Genomic DNA, 16,617 nt, shown 5'->3' with positions numbered 1-16,617 from the left:
CTGTGCACTCTGATGCATCTGATGTTTTGAGCCTGACAATGTATACTGTTTGAGTTATTTCCTCCGAGTGCCATTTGATAAACACGTCGGAGGTTGTTCTTCAACTCTAACGTCCTCAGTGTCTCTTCAGACTGAGCAGAGCAGTCTGTTAAGGCCTGTGCTGTGAGCTTGTCTTTCTCCCGGTGGAGACGTGAGTACAGCTCTGGATTGATTCGCCCCTGTGGAGAGTACAGGCAGCAGCCAGCAGCTTCCAGCTGGCAGCAGGCGGCCCCGACCAGCACTGCCTCTGCAGGAGAGCTCGTTCTCCCACTCCAGCAGTGCCTCATCTCTCACCCTGGGCTTCTTTTATGTCTGTTTGATGCACAGACCTCGGTATAAATACAGCATGTAGACACCTTTTTTTTAGTGCTATGATGAAATAAAAGCACTTTTTGCCATTTTGTGCAGAAGATGTAAGTCAAAACAGAAGCACTCAAGTCAAAGATTTGCAGAAATGTCAAATCCTGTCATGACACTAATTGCAATATGTATTTAATGTGTTTTTCTTGTGTTTTGCAACAGATTGTATGTGTGAAAACCACAACATCAACTGAAGGAAGTGTACACACTATTGTCTTTTGATATTCAAAAGCTGCTGAAGAGGTTTTAAGATGATTATTATTATTGTTCAGACAGTCGTAATTGAATATTTATGCATTAAAATATGATGTAATATCCACAGCATCACATTGGATGATAAAATCCTTTTGCAAGCATTTTGCATGGGGAAAAGTCTGCTTAATAACTTTATGTAAGTTCAAGAATTATGAAACCAAGCAGCATAAAATTGTCTGCCTGGTCTGCACTGACCTCTAGTGGACATATGGAGAACATGCACAAACGGCATGAAACTGTTTGAAGATTTTCTATTCAACCTGCACAAGGTTGACAGGAAACAATCAATATTCTGCAGATTTAAGACCAATATCTCTGCAGGCTAATCAAACCATCAGGGCCAGTTCTTTCTCTTTTCTAAGTATTACCTGCTGTAGTTTACCTGGCCAACCAGACGCCCCCATGTGGCCAAAGTGTGACACTGCAATAGTTCAAACATTTAAACAGGTAGGAAGATGGGTTTTTTTTTAAACAACTTTTGTATATTTGCTCACAAAAACACACAAGTACTTGCAACACTTTATTCAAACCCCCTGTCTTTCTAGCCTTTATAAGTAGTATATAAACAACAAATGGTTTATTACACACTATAATGTGATTGTAAGCAGATATAAGCAGCCTATTTCTTTCTATATAAATAATATAGTAAATGTAAGTGTTGCTGTTACCATTTAAAATAGGTATATGAATATGAAATGTAATGGTTCGTGGTTTATAATTTCTAATTTCATGGCTTTGCTGAATACTCAATTCTGATTGGTCAATCACAGCATTCTACAGTGTGTTATTTCTGAATAACGTACAGTTTCTATCAATAACAAACAGTTCGAATGGACTGGATCATGTATTCTAAATAAAACAATAAAATCCTTTTCTAAGTCAATATTTTGTACCAAATTATGAATGTTTTTAGTAAGTGGCAGTGCAAGTCAAATACTTTATAGCAAACTGGTCAATATTGCAAAATAACATCAAGCTTGCCATACGTTATCCCTTCAATTATTACGTTTATTGAAGTTTTGTTTGAAAACAAAGCAAACTATACATAGAGAGAGGATCTGCCCAACTTCACGGGTTTGCGACTCAGAAAGTACCTGCCTCGGGTAGGTACTTTCTGAGCGGCTCATGACTAGTCGCCGCTGATTGGATACAGTTGAAGCAGCAATTTTGCGCATGCGTGATTCATTTGCAGACTTGCCGCTGAGGGGCTAACATCTCCTCTGACTGCAGCTGGGAGAGACTGCTGTGGGAGGACTGGGCCGCTTGTGAGTGCTTTGGGATGGTGCCTGCTACTCGTTAAGAAGAGTAGGAGCGAGTCTCCAAAATTCTCCAATAACACCAGAAAAAGTCGCTAGATTTGTTGCTAGTCACTTTAAAAATAAAAAAAGAGTCGATAGAGGGGTTTGAAAAGTCGCTAAATATAGCGACAAAGTAGCTAATTTGGCAACACTGCTTGCCGTGTCGGTCTGTTGTCACATTCAAACTCCGTTGGTTAGCTGCTACAAAAGTGCCTGTATGGTAACAGAGGCAGAGGGGAACTAATTAGTAGGCGCTTTGCAAAAAGTATTAAAAAGTACTCAGTGGAAAAACGCCTTATGTCAATGAAGCCCAAGAGATTCAACTGAAAGAGATCTTGTAGGTAGACTAAAGGGGCATTCCACCAATTTTAAACAAGGAGTACCACTTAATCTGCAAAAATGGTTGGAAAATCTCTCCCAGTCAAGTTTACAACTACGTTATAGTGCATTATAAACCAGTAAACATACTACTTATAAATTCTAAACAGGGGCATTACCAACACAAACACTATATAGGGTGTATCCTTGAATAAAAACTATATAAATAAATCACACAGCAGCATGTCCCAAATAAATCTTTCATGTTGTGTCAAGATTTTCTTTTATTTTGACAGCGTTTTCAGAATATCATACAGGTAAACAAGATTTTTGCAAAAGTTAATATATCCATAGTGTTGCATTTCATAAAAATAGTTGCTCCACTTACAGTCTTTGTGACCATCAATAGTACACGGAGTCATATTTATAGAGATATTTGTTCAGGGTCTATACACTGCTATAACACTACACAGTGATACTGAGCCGCTTGGGTGGAAGTTCAGGGTGTAGCGTGTGCTGTTATTTCAACACACACACACCTTTTCTTCTTCTTCTTCTTCTTCTTCTTTACACCTCTGGATGTCTTTTGTTCTTTTTTTTGTTCTTTTTGCTTTCCGTAGCAAACTACTTACAATTTGGCTCGATGGAGACAGCTCAAATGTGGAAAGCAGTGAGTTGTGCAAAAGTTGAGCAAAAATACGCACAATTTTTTGTTTCCGCTGCAAACAGAAAACAAAGTCTGGACAAATGATGCATGATGATACAGTATGTATAGGCAGCTTTTGCAACCTTTATTCTGTGTAAAATTTAGTTTTGGGACTTTTTTTTGTGTGATTTCGGCCCTGCACACCATCTACAAGTGATTGAAAGTCTGAGACGTTCGTGCCTGGCTGTTGATTTTCTCCAACATAATAATCCCCAAACCCTCTGTGAGAGATTGTGCTTTAAAGTCAGTCCACTTACTTCTGGTGTAATTACGGATCACAATGGCATACATAATGACTTGTCTCCCTTTGCTCTTTTATTCTTTAAACACTGTTTGCACTTCCCTCAGCAGAGGAAGGAGAGAGAACTTTTGTTCTGGACTCCCAGTTAATGTCTGCTCATTCAGAGGAAAAATTGCCACTCAGAGTTTTCACATCTGCAGAAAGAGTAAGGATGCTGTGAAGAGATTTGTTGATCTCAAAATTGACAGTTTGCTTAAAAACCCCTGCTCCAAACATTGAGTGTTCAATCACAGCTCAGTCACTGTAACTTGGCCCTTCAGACCTGTCAAGCCTTAGATTTCTACCCCTTTTGAAGCAGTGAGCATGTGGCTCAGCCTGAGCATTTAAAGTGTAAACCAATTTTAAATGATTATAAGCATTTCCTAAACCAAAATTACAGAAACTAGAGTGTAATGAAAAGATTCAACTGTGTGATTACCTGCTCTAATGGAAGTTGCAACCGTTATGATGTCCTGCTTGCTAGTTAGCACTAGATACTGTTTGAAAATACAAACAAGTAAGTTAAACTGCCACAGGGTGTAACGTTACAATGAAATAACAGTCTGAGTGTAATGTTTTTTTGTATGATCATGCTTATAATACCAGGACTGACAATCTATAGTAGTTTATCAACTGGTGAGGATGCTAACTTTCTGCCTCGGACATGTAGCTTAAGCCATCCAGTGGATATTTAAAGGAATACTTTACCCTGAAAATAATTTGTTCATCAATAATTCTCCCAGTGTTAACTTGTATTTCTAATTAAACTTTTGCACGCGTTTTGGAAGTACTGATCAAATGACTGGATAACTGAGACTTAAATTATACTGCATACGTTTAGTAAGAGTTTGGAAACAGCTTTTTTCATGAAGTTTACATATTATTATTTTTAAAGCAGAAGTATTCCTTTAAACAGTGTGATTCTTCTTCTTCAACTTCTCTAATCAGAGCTGCAAACTGTTTAGCGTGTGTAGCATGTCCTGCTAACTAGTTAGCACTTAGCTAGCTAGCTACTGTTTAAAAACACAAGCAAGTATGTAAGTTAAACTGCCACAGGGTGTAATGTTACAATGGAATAACAGTCTGAGTCTCAATTTTTTTGTATGATCATACTTATAATACCAGGACTGACAATCTATAGTAGTTTATCTGGCGAGGATGCTAACTTTCTGCCTCAGACATGTAACTTTGCCTTATTTGAGCACAATAGCCATCCAGTGGATTTTTAAAGGAATACTCTACCCTGAAAATTATTATTTGTATATGAATAATTCTCCCAGTGTTACCTTGTATTTCTAATTAAACTTTAAACTGATCAAATGACTGGATAAATGAGACTTATTGTGACTAACTTCTCTAATCTGAGCTGCAAACCGTTAGCATGTCCTCTAGTCTAACTAGTTCACTAGCTACTGTTTGAAAATATGAACAAGTAAGTTAAACTACCGGAGGATGTTTTGTTACAATCAAACAACAGTCTGAGTCATGTGTTTTGTGAGAGTATTTAACAGATGTTTTGATGCAGAATTTTCTCTGAAATTGATTACAAACTGCCGTTAGCATGTCTGGCTTAGGTAGCTAACTCACTAGCTAGCTAACATTAGCAGCTTTTTCCCGCTCTTTGTTGGATTCTCGTTCTGCAGACAGCGTTAAATTTGCAGTTTTCTTGGCTTTTGACATTCAGATTTTTACCATTAAATTTGCATTTCAAACATCAGTCTTTGGTCTTTCGCAAGTTGAACCATGAAGATAATCCCAACCAATCACTGTTACAGTTGTAGTTTATATTAATGGACACACATACCCTGGGATCATTGGGATTTCTAGATGATCGACTAGTGAGGGTGCTAACTTTTAGCCTGGAACTTGTATCTAAGCCTCAGTACTTAGCACAATATCATGTATGTAGCCATCAAGTGGACATTTATATCCAGTGTTTTTTGCAAGATTATTGTTTTAAGAAAGTCAGCTGTAAACATTAAAATGTCAGATGCTAGAGACACTGTTTTACGCCAACTATTGGAGCTAAACATTAACTCAATTAGCGAGCTAACCACAGCTAATAGAGTTTGCCAGTGATTTTTGTCCTTTCAGCCAACAAAATGATCAGTTGCCGGGTAGAAATGAGAAGCTGCTTTTGTTTACTTCTGTCTGAAATCAAGGACCCATTGTTTAAGAAATTACAATGAGTTTGAACTTGTAAATCTGTCACCGTTTATCACTGAGAACTGCACATTTGCTGTGCCAGAATGGAAAGCTTGGCAACGCAATGGTAACTAAGAGGAGCAGGGCTTGGCAAACTGTCAATTATCAGGTAACAAGCTGTATAAAAAAATGTACACCTGCACATTTATGCTGCAGCACATAGCATAGAGTCTAATCCTGCGGCTGAAAATGGATCTAATCTACAGGGAGCTTTGGCATGGACATGTACTTGTTAATATCACACAGTGGAGACAGAAATCACTGGAAAAAAAATAAAATTCAGCCGCTGACAGTTGCTGTGACAGGTGCAACCTCTCCTCAGCCGATCTGGAAATGATAAGAAACGTTTCATTTTTCAAATCGAGGGCATTCATTCACTCAGGTCACAGATTGTTAGGCGAGCACGGTTTTTGACAAGTGAGATTGATTCTTTGATAACTCAATATCAGATTCTTCGTAGTTTAGTTTGGTTTGTGTGCAAAGCTCTGCTCTCTGTTGCTGAAACATGAGAAAATCTTCCTCGTGTCAGACCTCATTAAGGAACCAGAAATGAAAACTATCATGACCCACCACAAATAAAGACCGTCAATACTCTGATAAAGGACTTATTTTCATACACAAGCTTGTGAAATAAATTATATATTTCACTGTTTCACACTCATATCTGAAAAAATACAGTTTATTATTTATATCTGTAAAGTTGATGTTGTATAGCAGCCTGTTTCGAACCCTCTAAAGTGGTCTGGAGTTGAACCTTTTGACTTAAAAGCCAACCTCTCTGTCAGTCTAAGGCACTCTGCCCCTCGGTCGGTATCACGCGAGCTCCTTCTCCGGCCGGACACCACCGTCGCGGATTGCTTTGTTCGTTAAGCACAGAAATGAGAAAAATGGATTGACATGACACCCCCGCTGAACTCGGGATGATTCAAGCGCAAATAGATCGTGTGAAGTCAACCGTAGCAGGCCCCGCCGGGACCCCGAAACTGCAATCACAGGGCTGAACGGGAGTGTAGAAGAGGGAGAAGTTGGTGTTGGTGGTGAAAGTTCGGGTCCACTTCGCATGGACGAGAATTTTCCATCCGGCTCGACTAAGGTTCAGTTCACTTAAAGATGATCTTATTTACAAAATGATCCCACATATTCATACTCATTATAATATATCTATGTCTATAATCATCTGATAGATTATTCAAGATAGATTCAGGCCCACACAGTCTCTGTTAAGGCAAAGTTCTGTTGAAGAGTAGATTTCATCTCTGCTGTCACTCTTTTTTTTTTTGTCTCCATTCGCTCTTGTCAAAAACAGGCAAACTCTCTTTTTAACATTCCATTTCATAAAACGGACTCCATTGTGAAGATATATATATTTATATATATATATGTATGTAAAAAAAAATCCAATCCCAGCTGACAGTTGCTTCCTGTCAGTTGTTTGTATTTGCATGTTTGTCCCCCAGTTCTGCTTGGGGAAAGTTTTTTGTTTAGTTTTTATATATATTTTCGTAAAGTTCGTGCCCCCCAAATGATTCCCCGCCACTAAACGCTAAACGCACATTCTGCTTCCATTTTTTAAAAAAGTGGATGATTTTCCAGTTTCTTAAGGTGGTGGGTGTAAAATATTTCTCAAAATAATTTAGAGTACAGTATCATAAATAAAACTCTAAAAACACGTGGTCCAGATCACACTGCCCCCCCTCTTGGTTTTTGACTCTGTAGTCTGTTGGAGAACGGGATGTTTTTTGGGGAGTGGGGGGGTAAAGGAGCACAGGAAGGTGTGAGGATTGGTGGTTTCATCCGGATGGGGGTGGTTCAGTTCAGATGAGGTGTGGCCACTGTGTCGGTGTGGAGCCGCGGTGTTATCTGCTCAGCGTGGATGTGCCTGTGCGCAGAGTGCTCGGCAGCTTGTCCGATCCAGGGATCTTCCAAGGCCCAGGAGAGACCGTGGCCTTCCTCCCTGCTGCGCTGCTGCTGCTGCTGCTGGTGCTTTTATTAGGCAGGCTGGGCCGGCTCTCTCCCAGGCCCCGCTCCAGTTCCCTGGGCCACGGCTTGCTCTGCTCCGACTCCACGTGCAGCTGCCCGCCACCGTAACGCTCCACGTCTTCCCTGCTGTTCCCGTTGGTGTGCGGGAGCTTGGAGCTGCCGGGAGACTCGGTGGATTCTCTGTTGTCCCCGGTATTCCTCTCCTTGGACCTCCCTCTGGTGCTCCTGGAAGGTTTGGGCTCCCCGCTCTGCCCCTCCTTGCCCACTTCCCCCTCAGTAGTGGGCTGGACCCTGTGCCCCTTGTGGGTGGACCTGCCACCCTCCTTCTTGGCTCTTCCGCTCCCGCCGGTCGTACCCGCTCTCCTCCCCTGATCTGGATTCAGCAGCTCGGCCGTCTGGGGGCTCTTCGAACGCTCCGTCCGGCTCGCGTCTCGTGCCGCCGGGTCTCGAGGGACGTCCAGAGGCGGCAGGTGAGGTGGGTCGGGGGCCGGGGCCAGATGAGATGAAGGCGATGACATGGGAAGGCTGTCGATGGGAGGGGCTACTTCCGACAGGCTTGGGGAGGCTGAAGGGCGAGCATCCCATGGGGCGGCATTATCTGGAACACACACATGCACACGGTCAATACAATCACACACACTCTGCTGCTTTTAGAGCTTGCACGCATGCCACTGCACACTAAATCAAAACACACAGCAATCATTTCTATTCTACAAGCTAAAAGCATTAAAGTAAATATCAAAGCAGCACTACAACCTACTTCCGAACGTGTCACAGGGCAACACTACTTTTAGACAACATCAATCTGCCTCCCGTAGCTCTCTTTAAAGCCCCGGCCAATCTAAAAACCTTGGCGGAAAATCGAAAACAGGTTTAATGAAATGGATGATGTGCCCAATAGGGTGGTGCTTTAGCGAGAATGAAAACCTCGGGGGCAGAGTATCTCTCTCTCTCTCTCTTAAGCCGGGAGAAGTCTGTATCCAGTGTAGCAGCTGCAGTGAATCCGCTCCTCCACAACTCTCCACTCTCACGGACTGTTAGCTTCTGTTTCTGCACCGATGAGTCTCGGTCCCTCGGCCATCAGTCATTTTCAGTGGGCTAGGCAGGGGGCAGAGGCTAGGCTAGCTACACCGGCGCCGTGAGACCCAATTATAAGAAGACTCCCATGCAGCACTGAAGCATATTATATCAGGACTAAGAGGGAGAGAGAACCTGGTCGTTTCTAAGTACAATGGGTCTTTTACCTACAGTGTGTGTGTGTGTGTGTGTGTGTGTGTGTGTGTGTGTGTTGGGTTATCCCAACCCGTGATTATCCCATGCTGTGCTAATGCCTGTTGGCAGCTCTGGTAAAACTCTGCTTACACTTCTGCTGAGTCACCATATCTACAATATGTAAACTTGCTCTATATGAGAGGCAAAAAATAAAGAATTTGGCCCGTATCCATCAAATTTTTTAATTTTTTAATTTTTTTAGAACATACAACAAGTATTTACCTGCACTTAGGGCTGGGCGATATGGCCAAAATCTTCTATCCTGATATACAAGTAATTTCATATCTATATCACAATAAAGCATGTTTTTTCTGGCTATTCTTTTAATAAATTGTCTATGAGAAAAATAAAAGTAATGAGGAGGATTTTTATTTTCCACTATGCAGTTTGAGAATGAAGTCAACTTTTTGTGTTCGATAAAGTTGGAAAGATTGGTGACAATGAGTCATCAGAGGAACATTGTTTTAGAGAAACGGCACGAACAGTTCATCGATGTTATAAAATGTGTAATAACCATGAAACTTGCTCCATATGAGAGGCAAAATTTTTTTTTTATGTTTTTAATTTTTAGAACATACAAGTATTTCCCTGCATAGAGGGCTGGGCGATATAGCCAAAATCTTCTATCCAGATATATAAGTAATTTTATATCTTAATAGCGACATATATCATGATAAAGCATGTTTTCTGGTTATTCGGTTACTAAATTGTCTATATGAAATAACTTTTGTCCATTTTTGTCTTCTGAAATTTTTCTAAATGAAGTAAACTTTATATTGTTCAGGTGATATATATATATATATATATATATATATATATATATATATATATATATTGTCATCGCCCAGCCCAAGTGCTTTTTAGCATCAAATTAGACATTTATTTTTTTATCATGATATCTCGATATTAGTTTTAATCACAATATGATGCCAATGAAAGACGATAAATTATAGTATTGAATTATTGCCCAGCCCTACCTGCACTGTAATTATACTAGAGATCGGTGTTATATATTTTGATTTAATTTGAGTTATAAATAAATTGGGGGTAGTTGTTTGTATATTGGTGGTAATTCAATTTGGGAATTTGTTGAAATAATGTCAATACATTTGGGAATTTATTTCTAAATATGTATATTTATATATGTATAATAGAGGAGATGTGAGAAAGCGTTAGGGAAATATTAATTTTACTTCTACCTACTCCTTTTTCGGACACTGTTACTCCTGTTTTGTTCGTTTTATTTATTTTTCTTTCGTTCATGTTTCGTTTGTGTCATTTTTTGTGTGTGTGGGTCACTTTTGTTGAGCAGAAACAAGCAGCACAGACGTATAATCACCTTGTAAGTTCATATGGGGAACTTAAAAGTGAAACACTCGTCTAATTACACATCCAGCAGACACGGAACAGCATTAGCATTCATTTGGAGTCATGTTTGTGTCCACCTGATGAATGTGAATCCAATATCCACTCTCCTTATTCACTCCAATATTCCAATATCCAATATTCACAGACTCCTGGGGGAAATATCTGTCTGTTTAGCTGCTAAATGATCCACTATGTTCATCGGATAACCGCTAACTTTGTCTGTCTGCTGTTTGGTGCTGAGCTGGGAGGGTATGGTGGGTTTTTAGAGCCTTTTAGCTGAATGTAGCCGCCTGCTGCAGCAGAAAGAGCGTAATGAGAGTGGAGAGAAAGACAGAAATGTAAATTTGCGAGGCTGGAAAACCAAAAATGATGAGCTGAAACAAGCTAAGCTCCACAGAGCAGAGAGAAACTGCAGAGTCAGGTGATTATTCTCTGTGGGTTTGTCACTGTGAGCAAATTTTAAAAGGGAAGTTTTGAATTGTTGCACAAAAGAAATGCAAATTAAGCCGCATTTCCATCAACTAGTTGGGAGCTAATCAACTTGGTTGCAGCATAGTTTGGTCAAAAGTTGGCGCTGTTTGGCTGAAATCCACCAGGAAACAGAGAAGAAGAAGTAAAGGCTGCAGTTTTTGTTTTTCCGTACAAACAGCTGATCATTCATGTGAGGTAAATGTTGACTACATCGACATTTATTCAGCAAAAGGCGTCTTCATATCCTTTTTTGTGCATTATCTCCTCAAGTGAATGTTAAAAACTTTTTTTTTAATTCCCAGTTGAGGAAGTTTTACTGAATTTTGTATGGAAGAGGATTTGGGCAAGGTAGGAGAAAAAAATAATGAGAGGAGGACTTTTTTTTCATTATGCAGTTTGAGAAAGAAGACGAAATGGAGAGAATAAAGTCAACTTTTTGTGTTCAATAAAGTTGGAAAAAATTTACAGATTTGTTCCTCCCGTGTCAATAAGTCATCAGAGGAACATTGTTCATAACAGTTCATCCAAGTTATACAAATGAGCAATAACCACAATATTTAAGGCTGTAGTAGTACTAAAATCCCCCAACAGATAATTTAATGTGAATTTAAGTGAATTTTTCGAGACATATATTAGACGTATTGAGGAAAATCGGACCGTAGCTTGCAGTCTACTTTACCGAACTAAAAAAGTTGATTTTATTCTCGTCATTTTGACATTTTTCTCGAAGTGCATAATTCATTTTTTCCTCCTCCCTTCATGGTTTTTTCTTCTCCTACCTGGCCCTAATACTCTTCCGTTATTTTGCCTTTTCCGGTAAGCTTTTACTTTTTAAAACTTTAAAATGTGGATAAAAAATAAGAGAATGGAAACATGACTATTGTTGTAATAAAAATAGAAATTATGGCCACTTTAAAGAACCTAAAAAACTTAGGAGGAGGTATCGGATAAGTGTGTTAAGTCCTCTATAATTTTGTTCCTATTAATAACTTTTAATACGGCATACTGTCACATGTTAATGGAGCACTATAGTACTAGTCATGGACGGTGTTGGGGTAAAAAAAAGTAATGTATTGCACAGTTATGTACACCCCCAGTTGCATTTTCTCTTACTTTGTTCCATAACACTGCTTGAGATGCATATAATGTCACGTAATTGCTTGTTAATATCATGTTTAACCTTCATTGTATGCCTTCATATAAGATTAAATAATAATGGACATGCAAATGCATGTTTAAATAGCAAATTACCTGCATTTAACCTGGCAAATACACTCAGACAAACCCTGGACGAAGCTCCGTGAAGTCTGGGAAAGCGACATTACTTGTTTAATCTCTTAATGTTTGGGCATGAGGAACATTTTTAATAGAAAGTTTGCTGTATAAAGCGAGGGCACGGAGGGGGTGTTTACCTTGAAGAGAAGGTCTAACAAAAGAAGAGAATAACTAAAGCATGGGACGATATTTTGCGGCCATCACCTTGATATGAAAGTTTTATGTGAGTTTTATATGAATGGCACTTTACCGTGTTGTGTGTAGAAGGTCCCTTTATTGCGCAAGCTGGAGCTTTGTTTCACTTGTTTCTATGACGACGTTAACAAAAAGAAAGGCAGCTGCTACCGGACCGTTTATTATCTGTTGTTACCGGAAGAAGTGGAAATGTTATGTAATGTAATTTTGTGTCTTTTTTTTTAATAACGTGTCTTTTTTTGGTAATTTTGTGTCTTTTTTAGTAATTTTGTGTCTTTTTTAGGTAATTTTGTGTCTTTTTCTAATAATTTTGTGGGTTTTTCTAATAATTTTGTGGGGTTTTTTTTGTAATTTTGTGTTTTTCAGTCATTTTGTGTCTTTTTTTGGTCATTTTGTGTCTTTTTAAAGTAATTTAGTGTTTTTTAGTCATTTTGTGTATTTTTTTGGTCATTTTTGTGTCTTTTTTAAGTAATTTAGGTTTTTTCTGTCATTTTGTGTCTTTTTATAGTAATTTTGTGTCTTTTTTTGGTCATTTTGATACTGCCTCCAGCGTCCCGCAGGTAATCTGAGTTTGAGAGCCCTGAACTAAAGGTAATGATATTCTGAACAAACTTAAAACCCTTAACATCAAACAGACAGAGGACTTTTATTCCTAAATGAAGAATGAGGCTAAATCCTGGTGTCTGACTCTGATCTTACATGTGATTAATTACTGGATGCCATTCTTTATTTCTGCTGTAGTGTCACTTTGAACTGCTTCTACTATGTTGTTTTCTTTGGAGGGTTTTTAATTTCCTAAGTGTAATTCTCAACCCTCAACCCTTTGTGCCCCGGAGCTGCAGATCTAACGCGGGATAGCGGCACAAAAACACACACGGGCACACAATAATATCCATGCACATGCACACACAACCATGTTTTGAAGCCATCCTTACATATTCTTAATATTCTGTTCTTTATTTTGCATTCCTTAAAAGCACAGAAGCAAAAAATAACTTGCTCCTTTGAACATTAGTATGCTAATGTTTTAAATAGGCAGATTAATCACCGCGGATGATTTGCATAACCTTCCCGTATGCAAAATAAAGTGCCTGTAAACTACAATGATGAAATGCTGAATCTAGCCCACACAGAAACATAACGTGTGGGTTAAAAAAGATGCTTTCAGGCAGCCGGGAGAGAGAAAAAGAGCTCAACAGATCTCTAATGATGGAGGACTGAGTCTTCTGGCTGACCACAGTCAAACTCCCTGAGCGCATATTTCAAGGCTGGAGAAGCACCTCAAGGCAAATATGACAAAAGCTCTCCACACAGAAATTAAAGAAGAGGGCCGGCGTAAACCGAAGGGAAACAACAAAACCCTCTATTTCCTGTGTTAAAGGGCTGGAGGGGCGGCCGCCAAGGCCAAAACGCTGATAAATGTGCATCACTGGGGGCTTTAGTGCCGCGACATTCCCCAAATTTGTCTTTCTCTCTAGAGGGAGGATGCAGAAAAGTGAGCGTCACGCTGGTGCTGAAGCCACAGGAGTGAGCGACACATCAGACTTTTATTACCCGCGGTGTCGCAGAAATAAATGTCCCCTTCCAGGCTCAGTTTCGTGCTGCGCCCAGATTTCACTGAGTAAATAATCTTTAGAAATATTTCACGTTCATGTCCTCTGGCTGACTGAGGCTTGTATTGCTATATTTTATTTTTTTTTGGGCCTGTGGGTGGATGTTGATTTATCTGTTGATCAGGAGAAGACTTATGTTGACTAATTTTACAACCTCCTGCAGCTTGAAGCGATATCTTTTCTTTTTTCTTATCCACAGTGAGTGTGTTACCCTCAGTAGATGGTGGTCAGCACGGTTCAGTTTGGAGGAGCAGGCTGGGCTAAAACACATTTTAGCCACCTAAAAGTAGTCTGTCTATAAAAGATTCATTATTACACTAATTGTAGACTATATTTAGAATATTTTCACCACTTTACCTTGCTTTCAGACTGTCCTGATTAAGCATATATGAGAGGAACTCTTCAAAGCCACCAGACTCCATTGACAAAAAAAGTAATTTTACCTCGCAGAGAGCTGTAGTTGCTGGCCTACAGCTGGCTTGATTGGTAGGTTTGTTTGAGGTTCTGTGTGACTTTGGTGTTTTAAGGGTTAGTTCAGATTCACGAAAGTCACACAATAACACATACAGACAAGCCGATTGAGGCTGCGGCAGACCGGAAACACCCTGTGTTCTACAAGGTAAAATTAACCTTTTTGTCAATGGAGTCTGGTGGCTTTGAAGAGCACATATGTAACAGCATACACAACCAGTATAATCATAAACAGGGCTCTCAAGCGCTAATTTAAAGCTGTGAATATATCCGAATTAACCAATACTGACTTTTTTGTGGGTGGGCCAACCGCCATCCACTGTAGATACTCCCATACACTGACTTTGGATAAGTACCGTATACTTCCAAACTATCCCTTTAACCCATTTAGGCCTAAAACGCCTGGAAAAAATGACTGTAAAACCTTTGGGCGAGTTTAAAATAAACCCCTAAAACCTGAAGTTTTTCTCGAAATTCAACATTTGTATCAACGCTTCTACTAAATAATACATTTTTCAGCCTCTGTAGCAGATAGAAATGAAATTCAAAAAGTATTTGAGAGGTTATACTTGTGGCTTTCATGAGAACTTGAGTTTATTTGTCCAAACCTTCAATAAAGTTTTTAAAAAAATCAACTTGTTGCATTGCGACACTCCCACATGCATTCTGATGCATTTCATTGGTCAAGAGACCGAAAATAGGTGGAAAAAACTACAAATACTACAAAACAACATATCGGCTTTCCCGGTTTTAATGGTAGAATAACGCAACAGCAACCCCGGTTTTAATGGTAGAAATGCGGTAACCATATGGTGTGTCCAAGCTTATAAAACAAGCTGTTTTGATGTGTGTCTAAGTGCATATTGAACAGGCGGTTACAACACAACAACACACAAAACCACAGCACAGAAAGCCAGGGTTACGTGAAGAGAAAAGCATTCGTATGGTCACAAACCGTGTCTTTAGAGTGGCCCATTAGGAAGAAATAGGGGGAGCCATGCTTGTCACTTTTCATGCACATGGAGAGACTGGAAGATACCATTCCTATAGAAGGGGAAGTAACAACCTAGACCAATCAATTAGTGATAGGTCACTGAAATGGACAGAAGATAAACTAGTGTTAGTTGAGATAGAAAAGACAAATGATTAGTCTTTTAACAGCATAGTGAAATACAGAGAAATACAAGAGTTTAAGAGAAGATATAACATGAAAATAGACGCATGCTAGATCAAGTTAAGAGTTAAAGTGATATTAAGACAGTGAAGAAAGTACAGTCTGTGAGTTAAAAGAGAGGTAAGAAATGATCCTGCAGACAAAGACAGCTGTCCTTCTGATACTTACCGTACTCTGGGACCTGCCCCGTACCCCTCTTTAGAAGAAGACGGACTCGCCTGCCTCCAGACTTGATCAGCTCGATGGCCCTGGCGTGGGTCATGTCCCGGGTGCTCTCTCCATTGATCTCAATAATTTGGTCCCCAACCTGGATGTCAAAAAAGTGTGGGGCAGGAAATAAAATAAGTTATAAATATCTGTCAGGGGGAAAATGTGCAGGGGATTAAAGGGGACGTATTATTATGCTCATTTAAGGTTCACACTTAGGCATTTTTACATGCTTTAATGCAGGGGTCTCAAACACTGGGCCCACGGGTTAATTGTGGCCCTCGGGACGATATTTTGTGGCCCCCACTTTGATATGAAAGTTTGGTAATTTTGTGTCTTTTTAAAATAATTTTGTGTCTTTTTTAATAATTTTATGTCTTTTTTAAGTAATTGTGTGTCTTTTTAAAATAATTTTGTGTCTTTTTAAAAATAATTTTGTGTCTTCTTTAAGTAATTTAGTTTTTTTTTTTTCATTTTGTGTCTTTTTTTGGTCATTTCGATACTGCCTCCAGCAGCCCCCAGGTAATTTGAGTTTGAGACCATAGCTTTAATGTTCAAAAAACACATTTTTCCAATATTGCCTGTGCTGCACCACCTGCATTCACCCTTTGTCTAGACAAGACCTGGGCATTAGGCAGCCTGTGGTCCACATCCAGTGCTTTTATTTTGAAGGAGATTTACATATGTGTGCACGAGCATACTCACCTGCACAGAAATGCGTTCCAGAAATGTTACCTTGTCAAAAACACTTGTTTCTTTTTTTTTTTACATAAAGTTAATAAATTGCTGGTTTCCTACTTAACATACATGCTCTATATTGTTTTTGTGGTTTGAATGTATGCTGTGTTTAAAATAAATGGAAAAGTGAGATAATGATTGGAGATTTTACTGCTATATTTGCCTTACTCCACATCAACATACTTTTCATTACATGTATTCTTACTAGTAGCTCAAAAACATTTCATTTACTGCATTCTGTAAAGTGAAGACATTAACATGGAGCAGATTTAAGTTAGTATATGAGTATTGGTCCGGCCTTCCACAGCCTTGGCAGTATCTCATGTGGCTCCATGGGAAAATTAATTGCCCACCCCTGGTCTAGACACTCCGTTAAGTGGCTGTCTTTTTAA

At 39.3% G+C, this 16,617-nt stretch overlaps 1 protein-coding gene across 1 annotated transcript in view; it reads right to left on the bottom strand.

Annotated features, from left to right (window-relative positions):
* Nucleotides 1–2,523: 2,523 nt before the first annotated feature.
* The window catches only part of magi2a (membrane associated guanylate kinase, WW and PDZ domain containing 2a), a 383,066-nt gene continuing 368,972 nt past the window's right edge, over nt 2,524–16,617 (bottom strand). Inside the window, exons 21-22 of the mRNA XM_059326084.1 lie at nt 15,449–15,587; nt 2,524–8,039 (exon numbers count right to left, since the gene is read on the bottom strand). Coding sequence (XP_059182067.1) covers nt 7,318–8,039; nt 15,449–15,587 — 861 coding nt within the window. The 3' untranslated portion in view covers nt 2,524–7,317. The remainder of the gene's footprint in view (nt 8,040–15,448; nt 15,588–16,617) is intronic.

This window comes from Centropristis striata, chromosome 22 (assembly GCF_030273125.1).
Source record: "Centropristis striata isolate RG_2023a ecotype Rhode Island chromosome 22, C.striata_1.0, whole genome shotgun sequence".
Taxonomy (NCBI): Eukaryota; Metazoa; Chordata; class Actinopteri; order Perciformes; family Serranidae; genus Centropristis; species Centropristis striata.
This window is presented reverse-complemented; position numbering and strand designations above follow the sequence as displayed.